The 18469-nt window shown below is 45.7% G+C and overlaps 1 protein-coding gene across 3 annotated transcripts in view; it reads right to left on the reverse strand.

Annotated features, from left to right (window-relative positions):
• Window positions 1-11252: 11252 nt before the first annotated feature.
• Window positions 11253-18469, reverse strand: part of LOC109936546 (thymic stromal cotransporter homolog) — a 20266-nt gene continuing 13049 nt past the window's right edge. Inside the window, exons 3-4 of one of the 3 annotated variants that reach the window (XM_020535148.2) lie at window positions 17482-17638; window positions 11253-15483 (exon numbers count right to left, since the gene is read on the reverse strand). In XM_020535148.2, the coding sequence (XP_020390737.1) occupies window positions 15393-15483; window positions 17482-17638 (248 nt within the window). In that variant the 3' untranslated portion in view covers window positions 11253-15392. Of the gene's footprint in view, window positions 15484-17477; window positions 17639-18469 lie in introns of all 3 variants that reach the window. The other 2 variants (XM_048614341.1, XM_048614343.1) reach the window with 2 other exon arrangements.

Below are 18469 nucleotides of genomic sequence, written 5' to 3' on the forward strand. Positions count from 1 at the left end.
ATCACCTCCAATCAGGACCAGGCACAAGGGCTAACAAGGTGTAGAGCTGGATGAACACAGCAGGCCAAGCAGCATCAAAGGAGCGGGGAAGCTGACATTTTGGGCCTAGACCCTCTTCAGACCCCTTTTCTGAAGAAGGGTCTAGGCCCGAAACGTCAGCTTTCCTGCTCCTCTGATGCTGCTTGGCCCTGCTGTGTTCATCCTGCTCTACACCTTGTTATCTCAGATTCTCCAGCATCGGCAGTTCCTACTATCTCAGGCACAAGGACTGTTGGATGAAGACAGAGACAAGCCGTACAGCAAAGGAGAGTTTGGAACAGTAGAAGCCAGTAAGAAACATGATGTGGAGATGCCAGTATTGATCTGGGTTGAACAAGGTTAAAAAAATCACCCAACACGAGGTTGTAGTCCAACAGGTTTATTTGAGCACACTAGCTTTAGGAGTGTTGCTACCCTGAGGAAGAAGCCATGCTCCGAAAGCTAGTGTGTTCGAATAAATCTGTTGGACTATAATCTGGTGTCGTCTGATTTTTGACTCAGTAAAAAACGTCCATTGACTGCTCTTTACAGAGGGGTTGCCATTTCTCACACAATCCTCTACAGAAAGGTTTACCTCCCTCTCCAGCTAATTCTCTCTCTGGGCTCTTCTGTTGCTCTGTGCAGCCAATAGTGGAACAGGAGGGAGCAGGAGTGACAGCCAGACAGGCCAGGAGCTTCATCTCTAGACACTCTAGAGGTGCCTCACCACTCTATTGGAGCTCAGGCTGAGGAGGGTGCAGTGCAGGACCCAGAGGATGCCCGCCAAAGGATACTTCACACTCAGCAGGCTCACACTCCCCTGTTGGGCATGTCCGGCTTGCACCTAGATGTAGTGGGAGGAAAGGGACAAAAAGAAACATCAGTGGCACATTAACCAATGGATATACTCGGCACTTAAAGTGAATATATATTCATTTTCTTGCTCTAATGTTTGACATAGTTTCATTTGTTTGCTGATGTGGTTGGCTAAAGTGCAATGAACGCAGCATCTTCACAAGGAGAGGCTGATTTCCCACTGGGATACCTTTGGTTGTCTCACACTATCAGCGACGTGCCAAAAGTTGTTCTCCTGAGCCAGAAAAGCACAGACCTCACATTTGGAGATTACAGTCAAGGCTCCTTAGAGCGTGCTCAAGGACCTGACCTTGACCCAATGAGGTTAAAGGGAGGACTCTGAGTCTGGGATTGTCAGGGATCCAGCCCAGGTAATCTATGGAAGTCATGTAGAAATGTAGCCAGAATCTACAGGCTGAGGGAGGGAAATCTCTTTCCTTTGCCTGCTGCCTCTGTCGCCAGGTCACATAGTCTCAGGCAGTGCCCAACTGAGATGTAGTATCTCTGCATTCTTTAGCAGGGGATAGAAGGGAAGAGTTTGTGCAGCTCAGAGCAATGGAGCTCCAGTGGTAGGGGATGAGTTTGTACCTCCTGTGATGACTCATTACAGGTGTTATGTGCCATGACCTGAGGTGGCGGGGGGGGAGTAGCACCCCTGTTTGAACAGCCAGCTCTGTATGTGCACTGAGGAACTGAGGAAGATGCAGGGGCCTTGGGAGTGCTCCAGAACATAGGACCCATGCTGTCTCCCTGGGATTTTCCAGAGTTGAACAGATTTAAAAATGCTTCTAGACAGCACTTTTCACAACCCAGCAGCACCACTCAGACAGACAGCCCCTCGAGATGTCAAAGTCCAGACAGAAAGTGCCCCCACCGTTCAGCAATGCCCCACTCGAGGGACCCTATAGGCTTTCTGGGAGAGAAGGAAAGTAACTGTTTCTGAAGGATGCCAACCTGGGGCCACGCCACCCAACAGAGGCTGCTGAGGAGGTCAGTGCCTGTGGGGAGTGGGCTGGTGGCAAGAGAATCAAGCTCCGGTGCTACAAGGGGGTGAATGATCAGCTGTGCCCTGCTGGAGAATCTATCTCAGTGCACTCAACTCACCCTCATAGGAACTGGAAGTAATGTGTTTGTCACAGCAGAGGTTGAGGAAACACACTGCAGCTTCTCCATCAGATCCTTAATGTAGTCAATGTCAGTCACTTCTTTGCAGCTACCAGTGTAGCACCCCTGGCACCACAGTGGAACCTTAGTGCCAACCCAGCCCAAGTAGACAATTGACAGTGCCAAGCCCCTCGTCTGTGCTCAGACTGTGTTGCGACTGATGATACTGGGATCCCCTTACCAACAGCATCTCCGTCCCTTGACTGGACTGAGAACTAACCTGCATTCATTTTCAGACTTGGCAATTTGGTTGAACTAATGTGCAATGTGTTTGCCACACAGGCAGTTGGCACATGCTGTAGGTGTTAGATTGATGTGCAGTGTTCAGCATGCCGTTTCCCACTCCCATTCCAGACAGATCCCTGTTGACAAACAGTCTGCCTGTGTGACTGTGCAAAAGAACACCTCAATATGGCTCGACTGAGAGCCTTTAGACTCTAGCTGAAGCACAAATGCACTAACACAGAGATGCTGCAAACATACAGGTAGGCACTAAGCAAGCAAGTGCTAAGAGACCAAGCAAGCAACCCTGAGGAGCAGCTAAACTCAGTCTGTGAGCTGGGTGCCTGACCGTGCATGCAGTGTCTTTGCTGCAAATGCTCCATAATAGTCACTGAGAGGTAACACTGCAGTCACTGCGTCCAGAAAGTGGACTTCATTAAGACACCCTCTGTGTTCAAGTGATGGTGAGTACCTCAAAGAAGGCAGTAGAGGGGTGATGCTGATTGGCTTAAGTGAGGAAGATCTGCATCAGTGCAGTCACTGCTTGCAGAACTTGCTTTGCGGAGGGGCTGTTGTCAAATGACAGTTCAACCTCAAACACTTCCTCAGTGTTTCCCTCCCTATTTCCTCCTGTAACCAAAAAAAATGTACACATACTCCACTGTGAGAACGAGAAGCAAAGGGAAAGGGAGAGATCCAGGGAGCATCCTGGGAAGGTGAGTGAGGGAAGACCTACCTCGGGTATTTGCTGCGATAAGTAAGGGTAAGTGTTCAATAAATTTTCCTAAACAGCTTGATTGGGGATAGAAATGTCAGTCATTGGGGTTAAGTGCTTCACTTGTGAGATGTGGGAGGTCTGCGACGCTTCCAGTGTCTCGGATGACTACATCTGCAGATAGCGCACCCAATTGCAGCTCCTCACGGACCGCATGGATAGGTTGGAGCGGCAATTGGATGCACTTAGGAGCATGAGGATGGCGGAAAGCGTCATAGACTTTTAGGGATGTGGTGACACCCAAGGAGCAGGCAGGTAGATGGGTGACTGCTAGAAGGGGCTGGCAGCCAGTACAGGAATCCCCTGTGGTCGTCCCCCTCTCTAACAAGTATACCATTTTGGATACTGGTGGGGGGATGACCTATCAGGGAGTAACAGCAGGAGCAGACACACTGGTGGCACCACAGCTGGCTCTGTTCTTAAGAATGGAAGGACAAAGGGCACTAGAGCAGTAGTTATAGGGGACTCTATAGTTAGGGGTACAGATAGGCACTTCTGTGGATGTAAAAGAGACTCCAGGATGGTGTGTTGCCTCCCTGGTGCCAGGGTCCAGGATGTCTCTGAACGGGCAGAAAGCATTCTGAAGGGAGAGGGTGATCAGCCAGAGGTTGTGGTACATGTTGGTACTAACGATATAGATAGGATGAGGGATGAGGTCCTGCAGCAGCAGTTCAGGCAGTTAGGTAGAAAGTTAAAAGGCAGGACCTCCAAGGTTTTAATCTCGGGATTACTCCCTGTGCCACGTGCCAGTGAGGCTAGAAATAGGAGGATAGTACAGCTCAACACGTGGCTAAACAGATGGTGTAGGAGGGAGGGTTTCAGGTATCTGGACCATTTGGGATCTCTTCCAGGGCAGGTGGGACCTGTACAAGATGGACAGGTTGTATCTAAACTGGAGGGGCACAAATATTCTGGCTGGGAGGTTTGCTGGTGTCACTCTAGAGGATTTAAACTAGCTCGGCAGGGGGGTGGGAACCAAAGCAAAGGTGAATTGACTGAAAAGGAACTAGAGAATAGGGCCAGTAAGACTCAGAGGAGGAGCAGGCAGGGTGTGGTTGCTTATCAAAGTGGATCTGGTGGACTGAAGTGCATCTGTTTCAATGCGAGAAGTGTAACAGGTAAGGCAGATGAATTTAGAGCTTGGATTAGTACTTGGAGTTATGATGTTGTTGCTATTACAGAGACTTCGTTAAGGGACGGACAGGATTGGCAGCTTAACGTTCCAGGATACAGATGTGTCAGGTGGGATAGAAGGGGGATATAAAAGGGGTGGGGGAGTTGCACTACTTGTTAGGAAGAATATCACAGCTGTACTGCAGGAGGACACCTTGGATGGCTCATACAGCAAGGCAATATGGCTCAGGAACAGGAAGGGTGCAATCACAATGTTTAGGGTTTACTATGGGCCTCCCAACAGCCAGCGGGAGATAGAAGAACAGCTATGTAGGCACATTTTGGCAAATGTAAAAGTAATAGGGTTGTTGGCGTGGGTGATTTTAACTTCCGATATATTGACTGGGACTCACTCAGTGCTTGGGGCGTGGATGGGGCAGAGGTTGTAAGGAGCATCCAGGATGGCTTCTTGAAACAGAATGTAGATAGTCCAACTAGGAAAGAGGCCGTACTGGACGTAGTATTGGGGAATGATCCTGGCCAGGTGGTCGACGTCTCAGTTGGGGAGCAGCTCGGGAACAGTGATCACAATTCAGTAAGCTTTAAGGTATTGATGGATAAAGATAGGCATAATTATCAGGTGAAGTTGCTAAATTGGTGGAAGGCTAATTACAACAATATTAGGCAGGAACTGAAAAATGTAGACTGGAGACAGATGTTTGAGGACAAATCAACATATGGTACGTGAGAGGCTTTCAAGTATAAGTTGCTGGGAACTCAGCACCGGCATGTTCCTGTAAGGGTGAAGGATAAGTATGGCAAGTTTAGGGAACTTTGGAGAGATATTGTGCACCTAATCAAAAAGAAAAAGGAAGCATTTATCAAGGCTAGGAGGCTGGGAACACACGAAGCAAGGGTGGAATACAAGGAAAGTCGAAAGAAACTTAAGCAAGGAGTCAGGAGGGCTAAAAGGGGTCATGAAAAGTCATTGGCCAATAGGATTACGGAAAATCCCAAGGCTTTTTATACATATATAAAGAGCAAGCGGGTAGCCAGGCAGAGGGTTGGACCACTCAGGGATAGGGAAGGGGATTTACATGGGGAGCCAAGGAAATGGGCAAGGTATTAAATGAGTACTTTGCATCAGCATTCAACGAACAAAGAACAAAGAAAATTACAGCACAGGAACAGGCCCTTCGGCCCTCCAAGCCTGCGCCAATCCAGATCCTCTATCTAAACCTGTCGCCTATTTTCCAAGGATCTGTATCCCTCTGCTCCCTGCCCATTCATGTATCTGTCTAGATACATCTTAAATGATGCTATCGTGCCCGCCTCTACCACCTCCACTGGCAACACGTTCCAGGCACCCACCACCCTCTGTGTGAAGAACTTTCCACGCATATCTCCCTTAAACTTTTCCCCTCTCACCTTGAAATTGTGACCCCTAGTAATTGAGTCCCCTACTCTGGGAAAAAGCTTCTTGCTATCCACCCTGTTTATACCTCTCATGATTTTGTAGACCTCAATCAGGTCCCCCCCCCAACCTCCGTCTTTCTAATAATAATCCTAATCTACTCAACCTCTCTTCATAGCTAGCGCCCTCCATATGAGGCAACATCATGGTGAACCTCCTCTGCACCCTCTCTAAAGCATCCACGTCCTTTTGGTAATGTGGCGACCAGAACTGTACGCAGTTCTGTACAACTGTACAGTACATTCACCATAGAGAAGGATTTGGTGGATGATGAGCTTGTGGAAGGGTGTGTAGATAGTTTGAGTCATGTTGAGATCAAAAAGGAGGAGGTTTTGGAGGTCTTGAAAAGCATTAAGATAGACAAGTCCCCAGGGCCTGATGGGATATACCCCAGAATACTGAGAGAGGCAAGGGAGGAAATTGCTGGGGCCTTGAGGGAAATCTTTGTATCCTCACTGGCTATAGGGGAGGTCCCAGAGGGTTGGGGAATAGCCAATGTAGTTCCTTTGTTTCAGAAAGGTGACAAGGATAATCCAGCTAATTATAGGCCGGTGAGCCTTACGTCAGTTGTAGGGAAATTATTGGAGAGGATTCTCCAAGACAGGATTTACTCCCACCTGGAAATCAGTGGGCAGTTAGTGAGAGGCAACATGGTTTTGTGAGGGGGAGGTCATGTCTTGCTAACTTGGTTGAGTTTTTTGAGGAAGTGACGAAGATGATTGATGAGGGTAGGGCAGTGGATGTTGTCTACATGGACTTCAGTAAGGCCTTTGACAAGATCCCCCATGGTAGACTGATACAGAAGGTAAAGTCACATGGAGCCAGAGGTGAGCTTGCAAGATGGATAAAAAAACTGGCTCAGTCACAGAAGACAGAGTGTAGCAGTGGGAGGGTGCGTTTCTGAATCATAGAATCCCTACAATGTGGAAACAGGCCCTTCGGCCCAACCAGTCCACGCCGAACCTCAAAGCATCCCACCCAATCTACATATCCCTGAACACTACAGGCAATTTAGTGTGGTCAATCCACCTAGCCTGCACATCTTTGGACTGTGGGAGGAAACTGGAGCACCTGGAGGAAACCCACGCAGACACGGGGAGAACGTGCAAACTCTACACAGACAGTCACCCGAGGGTGGAATCGAACATGGGTCCCTGGCGCTGTGAGGCAGCAGTGCTAACCACTGAGCCAACGTGCCACCGTTGGAGGGCTGTGACTAGTAGCATTTCTCAGGGATCAGTGTTGGGACCTTTGCTGTTTGTAATATATATAAATGATCTGGTGGAGAATGTGACTGGTCTGATTAGTAAGTTTGACGATGACACAAAGGTTGGTGGAATTGCGGATAGCGATGAGGACCGTCAAAGGATACAGCTGGATATATATCTTAGACTTGGGCAGAGAGATGGCAGATGGAGTTTAATCTGGAAAAATGTGAGGTAATACATTTTGGAAGGTCTAATCCAGATGGAAAATATACAGTAAATGGCAGAACCCTTAAGAGTACCGATAGGCAGAGGGATCTGGGAGTACAGGTACACAGGTCACTGAAAGTGGCAACACAGGTGGAGAAGGTAGTCAACAAGGCATATGGCATGCTTGCCTTCATAGGCCAGGGAACTGAGTATAAAAATTGGCAGGTAATGTTGCAGCTTTATAGAACCTTAGTTAGGCCACTTAGTTGTGTTCAATTCTGGTCGCCATACTACCAGAAGGATCTGGTGGCTTTGGACAGAGTACAGAAAAGATTTACCAGGATGTTGCCTGGTATGGAGGGCATTAGCTATGAGGAGAAGTTGGAGAAACTTGGGTTGTTCTCACTGGAAAGACGGAGGTTGAGGGACGACCTGATAGAGGTCTACAAGATTATGAAGGGCATGGACAGAGTGGACAGTCAGAAGCTTTTTCCCAGTGTGGAAGAGTCAGTTACCAGGCACCATGGGTTTAAGGTGCGAGGGGCAAGGTTTAAAGGTGATGTATGAGGCAAGTTTTTTTACACAGAGTGTGGTGGGTGCCTGGAACTCGTTGCTGGGGGAGGTAGTGGAAGCAGATACCATAGTGACTTTTAAAGGGCATCTTAACAAATATATGAACAGGATGAGAATAGAGGGATATGGTCCCCGGAAGGGTAGAGGGTTTTAGGTGTGATGGGCAGCATGTTGGTGCAGGCTTGGAGGGCCGAATGGCCTGTTCCTGTGCTGTAATTTTCTCTGTTCTTTGTTCTTTCTATGATACTTGTCAGTACATCACACAATGCCAGTGCATGGTTCCTAAGTGGCCTGCAAGAGAAGTGCCATGATAGTTGTGAGGGCTTGGCAAATTGGGATGCCAATGCGGTGAGTGTGACTGGTGCCTATTGATCATGGTGAGATGGTGTTTGGTGCTGAGCAAAATGGAGGCTGCTCATAGCCAGCAGAAACAGAGAATCCCCTGGAATTGAGCTGCCCCACAACATTACCCAATCCCTCACCCCTTCCTATCTCTCATCTACATGCTATTCCCCGGTGACATCATCGAAAAGCACCCTGTTACTGTCTATATGTGCACTGACAACACAAAGCTCTACCTGTTCACCTCGAACCCTCCACTGTTACTGAATTATCAGACTGCTAATCTGACATCCTGTATTTGATGAACAGACATTTCCTCAAATTAAATTTTGGGTAAACTGAAGTCATTGTTTTTAGTCCCTGATCCAACTTTGTTCCCTGGTGACTGTCTCCATTCTTCTCCCTCGCAACAGTGCAAGTTAAGACAGTTTGTTCCCAACTTTGATTTCACAAATTAAATCCTGATGCAACATGAAATTTGAACACATGGATGGCCCAAAGATCATAAAGCAAGGATACTTTATTCCACTGGCATCAGATCATTACAAACATGAAAGGAAATTAAGATTAAACCAGGAAGTGTTAACAGTATGTATATGAAATGAAGTGTGTGGGTTACATTGGGCTGAGAAATCCTTTGCCTGTTTGTCTCCTCTTCCTTATGCCAAAGACACCCAGTTTTCCAGTGACTCCTCCAGCTTCCATCCCTTACTGTTACCACCAGCAGCCCAATACACTGAGATGAGCTTGTGTCCTCCTATTTCTCCAATCTCTCTGACTGCCTGTTTTTCCTCTATGACATTGTTCAGCCTCACACCTGTCTTAGGTTACCAGCTGCTGAAACCCCCTCATTCCTTGGCTTTATTTCCTTTAGATGCAACTGTTCCACAAACTCCAGGCCAGTATCCCACATTTCACTCTCCATAAACCTGAGATCATTCAGCAATCTCCTGCCTGTACCTTCACTTGCAGCTGGTCCCATTTCCCTATCACTCCTGTGCTCACTGACCTACATTGGCTCCAGGCCAAGTAACATTTTGGTTTTAAAATTCTTATCCTTGTTTTCAATGTTGCTGCTGATCTGAACATACAACACAGCAGTATGTTCAATTCAAGCTCTTTGTCGAAGTGAAACTGAGATATCTATGTGCTCCACGGTAGAGGTCACATGACTAAGAACGTTTGTGCATGATTGCATTTCAATCCAAACATCCCCTTTTTATACAAAAATATTTGCATGTATTATTTGTTAATGTGAGTTACCCAAGCTATGACTTAAACAAGCAATGGGTCTAGTTCATTAATGATGGTTTGCTATTCCTTGCTCATTTCACTTTTGTCCATGTATTTGCATACATAGTTTACATGATCTTTAAAATGTTTGTGATGGTGTATGATGGTTGTTTTCTTTCCCCAATTTCTGCTAGAATGACGTGCTCTCTGGGTCAGTTCCAACATCTCCTCAGCTGATTGCTAATTTATGCTATTGCCTCAGGCAGCTCTTACCTTTGATCTCTTGCAGTCAGAGACTCTCTGTTTGTCTGTCTCTCCATCAAACAATGTGGCCTGAGAAACACTATCAGTTTCTTCTGGAGCATGAAAGGTTATGAGCTTGAGTTTTCAACTTGCTTCTGCTGAGATGAGTGGCTTAGCTTTGTGTCTCCTATCTGGGATTCCAGGTCTTCAGCCTTGCCATAGCATTGGGTTCTCTGACTTGTTTGTGCCCTCAGGGTGAGCATTGCTCCACCACAGAGCCTCAATATTAACTTTGTGGGTTTCACCTTTGGATCACCATCTGGTTTAACTCTACTCAGGTCTGCTCATCGTGTACCAAGAAGCACCAGTGTCTATCTGGAGCTTTTCATCCTCATTTGATGCTCCAATTCTGTGGTCTTTATTACAAAACAAACCATTTATTCTCCGACCTGACTGGCCGACCTACTCTAAATGTAGATTGAATCATTCGAATCTTTATCTGACATCTTTCCAGTAATCATCTCGATCATCTTTGTGGGCCTTTTTTTGTCCAATTCCTGGCTAAATAATTTCATGCAACATGGTTTAGCTATTTGCAGTGAAAATAGTGTTCCCCATGTTTGCCTTGCTTTCTTTTGTTTTATGTGATGATCTCAGCAATTTTTGCAACTCACCTTTTAACCTTGGCCTTTCCATGGACACTTGTTACTTTTTCGCACTTTGTTGCACTTGGAAAGTCCAGGCTGCTTTTCAACATTGAGTCCAGGCCTGAGTTTCTTCTTTATGTTGTGGACAAATTCACTTGTTCTCTATGTCCTGCCGCTGTTGACTTACAAGTAACAGGGCTTCTCTGAGAGCTAGATTCTCTTCTCTCAGCAGTCGTGCTGTCATAATAGGACCCCTTATACCTAAGATAATGATATCTTTAATTAGTTCATCTTTTAGTTGCAAAATTTCACAGGTTTCTGTGAGCTCAGTTACAACATTTTGATCAATGGACTGTTTTTCACCTTGGCTCCTAATATTTAGGTATGTATTGTTCCAATGTAATGTTCACTTTAGGTTCAATGGGTGCCTTCAAAGATTTCAAAATTTGTGCTGTGTTTATTTTAGGTTCTTCAGAGATATCTGGGTGGAATATGTTTTGAAACTGTCTCTTCCCACTAGTGATAAAAATGTAAAGACTTGTAACTTGTCTGGTTTGCTCATCAAGTCTGTTGCTACTTCATAATTCTGCTGTTGTGAATGGAAGATATTACAGTTTTGCTTCATAACCCCCAATATTTCAATAGGAGCTGGTTTGGGAGAAACTGCAGCCACTTTTTCTTAACTCATGTTTTAACACTGGCCGGTGTCCTTCTGTCATAGCAGCTCACAGCTCTGCACATGCCTGTGTCTCTCAGTTTGTGGCTCTGCAACACTCACCAAAGTTTCATCTCTGTTACCATTTTTAAAGTGTAATGACATAGTAGTGAGTTCAACATGAGACGTTTATTAAACCCAAGATGTTTAATATCCTGTGAACTTCATGGTATTGGAGAAGAGCCCCTTGGGTCTGAGGGTGCATGGAAGGGCAAGAGAGGGAGAGAGAGAGAGAGAGTGAGGGTGAAAGTGCATGTGTGGTGTGTGTGTGTATTTGCATCTGTGAGTGAGAGTTTGCATTAACGTGTGTCTGTGTGTTTGTGTTTGTGCGTGTGTGTGCGCGTGTGTCTATGTCTGTGTGTGGTGTATGTGCATGTGAATGAGTGACTCCGTATGAGTGAGTGATTGAATTGAACTGAACTAGCTTTATTGTCACATGTACTCAAATGAATACACTGAAAAGTTTAGAAGTCGCCACTTACAGCGCCATCTTAGGTACAAATGTACCAAGGTACAGTCCTTAGGTACAGAATAGAGAAATGAAGGAAAATAATTACATTACAACTATACACAGTATGACAATAGGTCAGAAAAAAAACATGAAGCAAAGTTAAAAAGGCAAACATTACAGCCCCTCTCTGAAAGCTCTTCACAGCAGGTAAATGCAAACTGGTGACTGCTGGCTGCCGTTGCACTCTGCACTGGATCGCTATCCCCACTCCCACACCAGGCTGCTGCTACCACACTCTGCACCAGGCTGCTACCCCTGCTCCGCACTGGGGCACTGGCATCCCTGCTCTGGCTGCTGGCGTCCTGACTCTGGTCACTGGTCGCTGACATCCCTGCTGAAAGTGTGCACGAGTGAGTCAATCTATGCATATGTGTGTGTGTATGTCTGTGAGCCAAACGCTCTCACACAAAGACAGCTTACCTCCCTTGTCCTGCTCCTTCCCAAACTCCACACTCTGGACCAGAACAGGAGGAAACCCCAGGCTGAAAAGTGACCTATCTCTGAACCCTGCTGTTGTATGGATTGTGACAAGGCCAGCTTGGAGAGTGCATCATCAGAAGTGAATACCAGGTCAGTGTTCGGTCAATCCAACTCCCTAGTTCACCCTTACCCTTGTGACCAAGAGCTGGGGCTGTGTCTCTGTGTCCCCCTCTAGCTCTGCTTCTTGTGAGAAGGTGTAGTGATTGGCTCATAAAAAATGATGTCTTCACACCCGACCATTAAGATTAATCATTAAGGATTAATTGGGCATGACAATCAGCAATTATAGACAAGTGGAAAGTTACTGGTCTGGTGTAAAAACAGTTTATTTTAGCTGTTGGGTAACTGCATAACCTTGATTGTCAATGGGGGGCATTATTTTACATAATTGACACGGCGCCACTGGAATGATGTTTTCAACTTATTGTCTGCACAATGAAATATCTGGAAAAGTACTGAAAGTAATGGTACAGCATGTAACCAGAATAGTATTAACATCAGGGACTCTGTCACACTCATCTGACTTGATCTTGGAGCGGGATCGTGGACAGTGCCAGGAACCCTGAATTCCCCAGACCCCCCATTGCAAAATGAGGTCCCTGACAGGCAGAAGGCAGTGAGACTAATTGTCATTAAACACTTGTTCCTAATAAATGTGCTAACCAAGGCCACCAAACTTGTATAGCCTGTATATATGTATATTATGTAGTTTAAGTTAATAGATACACTCATTAGTTTGTATACGTATATATTAAGTAGATTAAGCTGATAAATTTGCTTCATATCAAAGCACACATGCCTTCTTGTAATCATTTTGACCAAACCTTAAAGAATCCATTAGGCATTTTCAACCTAACAAATCAGGTGACAAAAATGATTTTAATGGTCAGCTCTACTACTTGGCATTTTGTAACAGTCATATTTATTAATTACTCATTTTCTTAAATCATCAATGTATTGTGTTCTTGTTGTCTGATTTATAGCCTGGGATAATTGCACAGGTAAAATCGAGACTGTTCTGTGTAACACTGTGAAAGGTTTAACGTCATTCTTGAACCATAGACACCTGTGGAGAGATCAGACAGGGCTGCTCAGATGCCCAAGATTGTACATACCACTGGTAATGACAGCAGCACTGGCTGGGACAGCAGCACTGGCAGGGACAGGAGCACTGGCAGGGACAGGAGCAATGGCAGGGACAGGAGCACTGGCAGGGAAGGAGCACTGGCTGGGACAGGAGAACTGGCTGGGACAGGAGCACTGGCAGGGACAGGAGCACTGGCTGGGACAGGAGCACTGGCAGGGACAGTTTATGATGCAAACTAATGTCCAGGCTTGGGGATCTAGGGCATAGTTTTGAAATTGCAAATGATACAATGTGCAAGTGTAATAAATGGCGGGGAGATAGTGATGGACATCAAAAGGACATAGACTGGTGAAATGGATGATAATGGAATAGTTTAGGTTAGATGGGCTTCAGATTGGTTTCACAGGTCGGCGCAACATCGAGGGCCGAAGGGCCTGTACTGCGCTGTAATGTTCTATGTTCTATGTTAAATAGATAGGCACATGGTAGATGGAATTCAATGTTGTAAGGCATGCACTTTAGACAGGAGAATAAGGAGACACAATTGTAGACAATTTTAAAGGGGATGAAAGACATGAGAGACCAGAGGATGTTTGCAAACAATTTTTTGAAAGTTGAGACACAAGTTAACCAATTCATTGATAAAGCAGTTGGGATAAGTGACTCCTTCAATATAGTTCAAACACCAGGCAGTTATGCTAAACATGTATAAGACACTAGTCCAGCTTTGGTCCAACAGAAAGTCCAACAAAATGCCATTTGTATTGGATTTCACTTGTCACATCCTGCCAAACAGAGTCCTATTTATTACTACTTTCTACTTCATATTGGAAAGCCAGTCTTCTGTCCATGCCAATGTGTTACCTCCTACACCAATGAGCTTTTTTTATTCCACAATAACCTTTGAAATGGCACCTTATCAAAAGCTCACTGGCAATCCAAGTACAGTATATTGCTAGGCTCCCCTTTATCCACAATGCATGTTACTTCTTCAAAGAGCCACAATAAATTGGTTAAACACAACCTTTCTTCTGGCAAAGTCATGCTGACTCTTCCCAGGGAACTGCTCAGTCTTTTCCCTCCAAATGTTCATTCTGTGAAAGAAGTTAGATGGGCATTTTTGAACAGCTTATTCACTCTATTGCAATCTCTTGTCTGGATCTGGGTGGGTTTGTATTGCCCTGATGGTAAATCGTGCATTAAGTGGGTGGTATCAGGAAGAATAAGTCAGAACTTCTGTTTTCAATAAGGATGTGGTATTGGGCAGTTGCCCAGAGTTAGACTGTTTTATATGTAAGCAGTATGACAGATCCTGAACAGTTAGGGAAAAATAACTCATAGCGAAAATTTGTAGCTTGGGTATGGAGGCAGTTGTTCGTTTGCTTGCTGAGCTGGTTATTCTGTGGTGTGCAGATGTTTCATTACCCTTTTAGGCAACATCATCAATGCGACCTTTAATCGAAGTGTTGGTGTTCTGCTTCCTTCCAGATGTGACACAGACAATGAGGATCATCAGTTTGATTGGTACAAAGTGATAAGCGAACAACGGACATGCAAGGGAATTTCTGGAGGCCTGGTTCCCAACACGGGACTCCATTAACAAACCCACAGAAATAGACCTTGTATGCAGACCGCTGCTAAAACAACAGAACTGAAAGTGACAAGACCATCACACCAGAGGATCATATAAATCTGGAAGGAAGCAGAACACCAATGTTTTGATTAGAGGTCACACTGATGATGTTGCCTAGAAGGGTAACGAAACATCTGCACACAACAGAACAACTGGCTCAGCGAGCTAACGAGCAACTGCAAAAATAACTCAGTGGTGTGCACTATTACAGAATCCTGGAGGATTTCTCTGCTGTAATAACAAATCAGGGTCATCAGGCAAACAGAAAGATCCCACGGTGAGGTAGATCAACATTAATCTCAAGCTGCAATATCTGACAGAATAAATCTGATGGAATAAATAAACAGATAATTATTATGCACTTCAGCTGATCTTCCATTCAATCTCGGGATATGGGATTCATTGGCACTCATTGTCCTTCAGCTGCTTTGAATCATTTTATGAACTGAAAGATTTGCAAGATTTCATCAAAATACACGGTTTGCGGGCTCCTTGATTGGTCAAGGATGGCAGCTTTCCCTCCCTCAAGAATACTTGTGAATCAGTTGGCGATTTCTTGACCCACCCTATAGCCTCAGGGACAATCTTAAAGCTGGATTCAAAAGCTCAATACTCCCATTCCCTGAATTAGGTCCAATAACGTTACCGCCAGTCTATCATTCCCAAAAGTATTCTTTTTCAAGACCCCAGCACCTTTGGGAGCCACAGCAAGCTCCCATGTCAATGCTCCAATCATTTTCAGTTTGAGACCAAGAAATGAGAATTCCTCATGATCAGGCCTCGATGTTCTTTCCTTGAACTTTAACCCCTTGGTCTCTTTCTGTCAACTGGATTTTCACATCCTGGCTGTGATTCCTCATTCCGAAAGAGACGATGCACAGCTGTCATCACTCTAGTGCAGTTCCTCTGCGATCAGTCTCTGTCCTGAGTCTGTGCCAGCAATCGAGCTGTGAGTTCCCCTTTTCTCTCTCCAGCTATAAACCCTGGAACGAGGTACAGAAAATGGCCATTTAATCCATTGTGCCTGTACTAGAGCACTGCAAACTAGTCCCACTGACCCCTCTCTTCCGTGGTCTGGTGTCAATCCCAACCTCATTGTGAAACTGACGTAAAGCATCAGAAGAATGATGAATGTAAGTGGGAAGAGATTGAACAAAGGGGGAGAGAATGAAGTCAAGATTTGAGGAAATAAGGTGAGTGGGGAGTCAGGCAGAAGACACAGAAGCTTGAACACACGCACCAACAGGTTCATGAACAGCTTCTTCCCTGCTGTTATTAGACTGATGAATGGACCTCTCTAACTTCAAATAATGTTGAACTTGCTAATGTTGATCTTGCTTTGTGCACCTCCTGTGCAGCTGTAACCTTGTATGCCTCGCTCTGTCTACGCACCCTATGATCTTTATGTCCTTGTTTGCTATGATCTGCCTGTACTGCTCGTAACACAAAACTTTTCACTGTACTTCCATGCAAGTGACTACAATAAATCAAATTAAAAACAGGCTAAAAGGATGGGTCTGCCCAGGCAGTTCTGTTTGTGGGTTTTGGGAAGGAGGTAGAAGCAGGTTGTATCGGGGTGGGGGGACTATGAGGTAGGAAGCTGTGGAAGGAAGGTCCAGAGGAGATGAGGTCAGTTACAGTCATAGAAACTACAGCCAGATATTTCGTGGGATGTTTCATATTACGTTTCATTAACATTTTTAAAATCCCCTCTAAACATTTCTGAGACTCAGACAGGGCATAGCACCCTCTCAGGCAACCATTGATTGGGTTACAGGATTTTCTAGAGTATCATTGAATGATACAGGTAGAGCTTTTTTTTTATATATTCTGCCTGTATCCAGGGGAGAGGAGAGAGCAGCTAGAGGCCAAAAGGCTATTGTGATTCACCATGTAAGGAGACGGTATTCTATTTGTGGCCTAGTGTATAAATTCTTTATGAAGATAGTGTTTAGTTAGTAGTGTTATGTAGTAATTTGTTACAGTAAGCATCTTAAATCATGAAATTTTGATATGTAATTCTTTCAGCTATTAATTGGAAGTTGGAATCTCTTTTGAACAGTTATGGGTCTCTATGGGGATTGTTAGATGCCTTAAGCTCTTGTCCGACATCCTTACTCCTCGCTGCAATTCAATTTCATTCTGTCAACATGAACTTCTGCTTGCTGTCCTTCCCTGTTGGGGACTAATGGCCCCTTCTCGATGGTGTCTCTTAACCACTGCCAGTCAGTTGGGTTCTCTATCCTGGTTAAAGAGATGCTATGAATACCCCAGTGGTGCCATGTTTCTACATTCCCTGCCCTGCCCTCCATCCCCGTCGTCAACAACTAATAACCTCCCAACCTCCTGCTTTCAGTCAGGGGGGCACAGACATCAATGGGCACTGTGATTGGACAATGGAGTTTCACTGCGAGTTGTGACTGGAGGAGGGGGAGTCGCTGGGTGATGATATGGATGGAATTTAAGGGTGAGGGTGGGGGTGGGGGTCAGTGAGTGTGTGAGGTGGTGTTTGACAGCAGGGTCAACGAGGGTGTGTGTGACGGTAGGGGGCAGTGAGGGTGAGTGTGAGGGTATGTGTGTGAGGATGGGGATCAGTAATGGTCAGCATGAGAGTGGAAGTCAGTGGAGGTTTGTGTGAGGGTGTCTGTTGAGGGTCAATGTGATAGTGAGTGTGAGCGTAAGGATGAGTGAGAGTGTGAGGGTCAGTGAGAGAACGAGGGTGTGGATGACTTTGAGGTTCTGTGTGAGGGTCTGTCTCTAATGCATTGTCAGCTCGGATTTTGCTAACAGTGGAGATAAATGCTGAACGAATGATTGGTTTGGGAGAAGAAATTTTGGGAAAGATGAGAATGTTTGGGCAAAGGGCCGAGATGACGTTCAAAAAGGGAGAGATAGACAGAATCGCAAAATCAAGGAGGTGGTGGAGAAGTGAAGGAGGTGAGGGTAGACAGATCAGCTCTCTCACACAGAGGGGTACCTACACAACTGGCACAGTGCTGGACCAACATATCGCTGCAGCTAGGAGTAGAAGGAAGTTACTGGCCGACTGGACTGAGTTAGCGTACAGACTGTTGAACATAGCGGTGGAAATCACGTCTGTTAAAGCAATTGCTGACTGTAGCCAGGCGAAGATGGAACCTGAGAGGAAATGAAGGATTTCAGTCAGGGCCTGGAGAGCTGTGATGAGTAAACAGCACGATAGCCAGGAATTCATTGACCCAAACAGTCTCTGTACATAAGGACACTCATCTCTATAACCGCACTCACCCTCCATAACCCCCACTCACTCTCTATAACCCTGCTCACCCTCTATAACCCCGCTCACTCTCTATAACACCTTTCACTTTTAATACCCCACTGACTCTCTATAACCCCACTCACCCTCTATAATACCGCTCACCGTCTATCATCCCACTCAACCTCAATAATCCCGCTCACCCTCTATAATCCCACTCACCCTCTATAATCCCGCTCACCCTCTATAATCCTGCTCACCCTCTATAATCCCGCTCACCCTCTATAACTCCGCTCACTCTCTATAACCCCACTCATTCTCTATAACCCCTTTCACTCTTAATACCCCACTGACTGTCTATAATCCCACTGACTCTGTATAACCCCGCTCACTCTGTAAAACCCAGCTCACCCTCTTTTGCCCCACTCACTCTCTATAACCCCACTCACCCTCTATAATCTCACTCACCCTCTATAACCCCACTCACCCGCTATAACCCCACTCACCCTGTATAATTCCACTCACCCTCTATAATCCCGCTCACCCTCTATAGCCCCACGCACTCTGTATAACCCCACACACTCTCTATAATCCCGCTCACCCTCTATAACCCCACTCACCCTCTATAACCCCGCTCACCCTCTATAATCGCGCTCACCCTCTATAACCCCCCTTACTCTCTATAACCCCACTCACCCTCTATAACCCCACTCACTCTCTATAACCCCACTCAC

The sequence above is a fragment of the Rhincodon typus genome, chromosome 29, assembly GCF_021869965.1.
Source record: "Rhincodon typus isolate 14 chromosome 29, sRhiTyp1.1, whole genome shotgun sequence".
Taxonomy (NCBI): Eukaryota; Metazoa; Chordata; class Chondrichthyes; order Orectolobiformes; family Rhincodontidae; genus Rhincodon; species Rhincodon typus.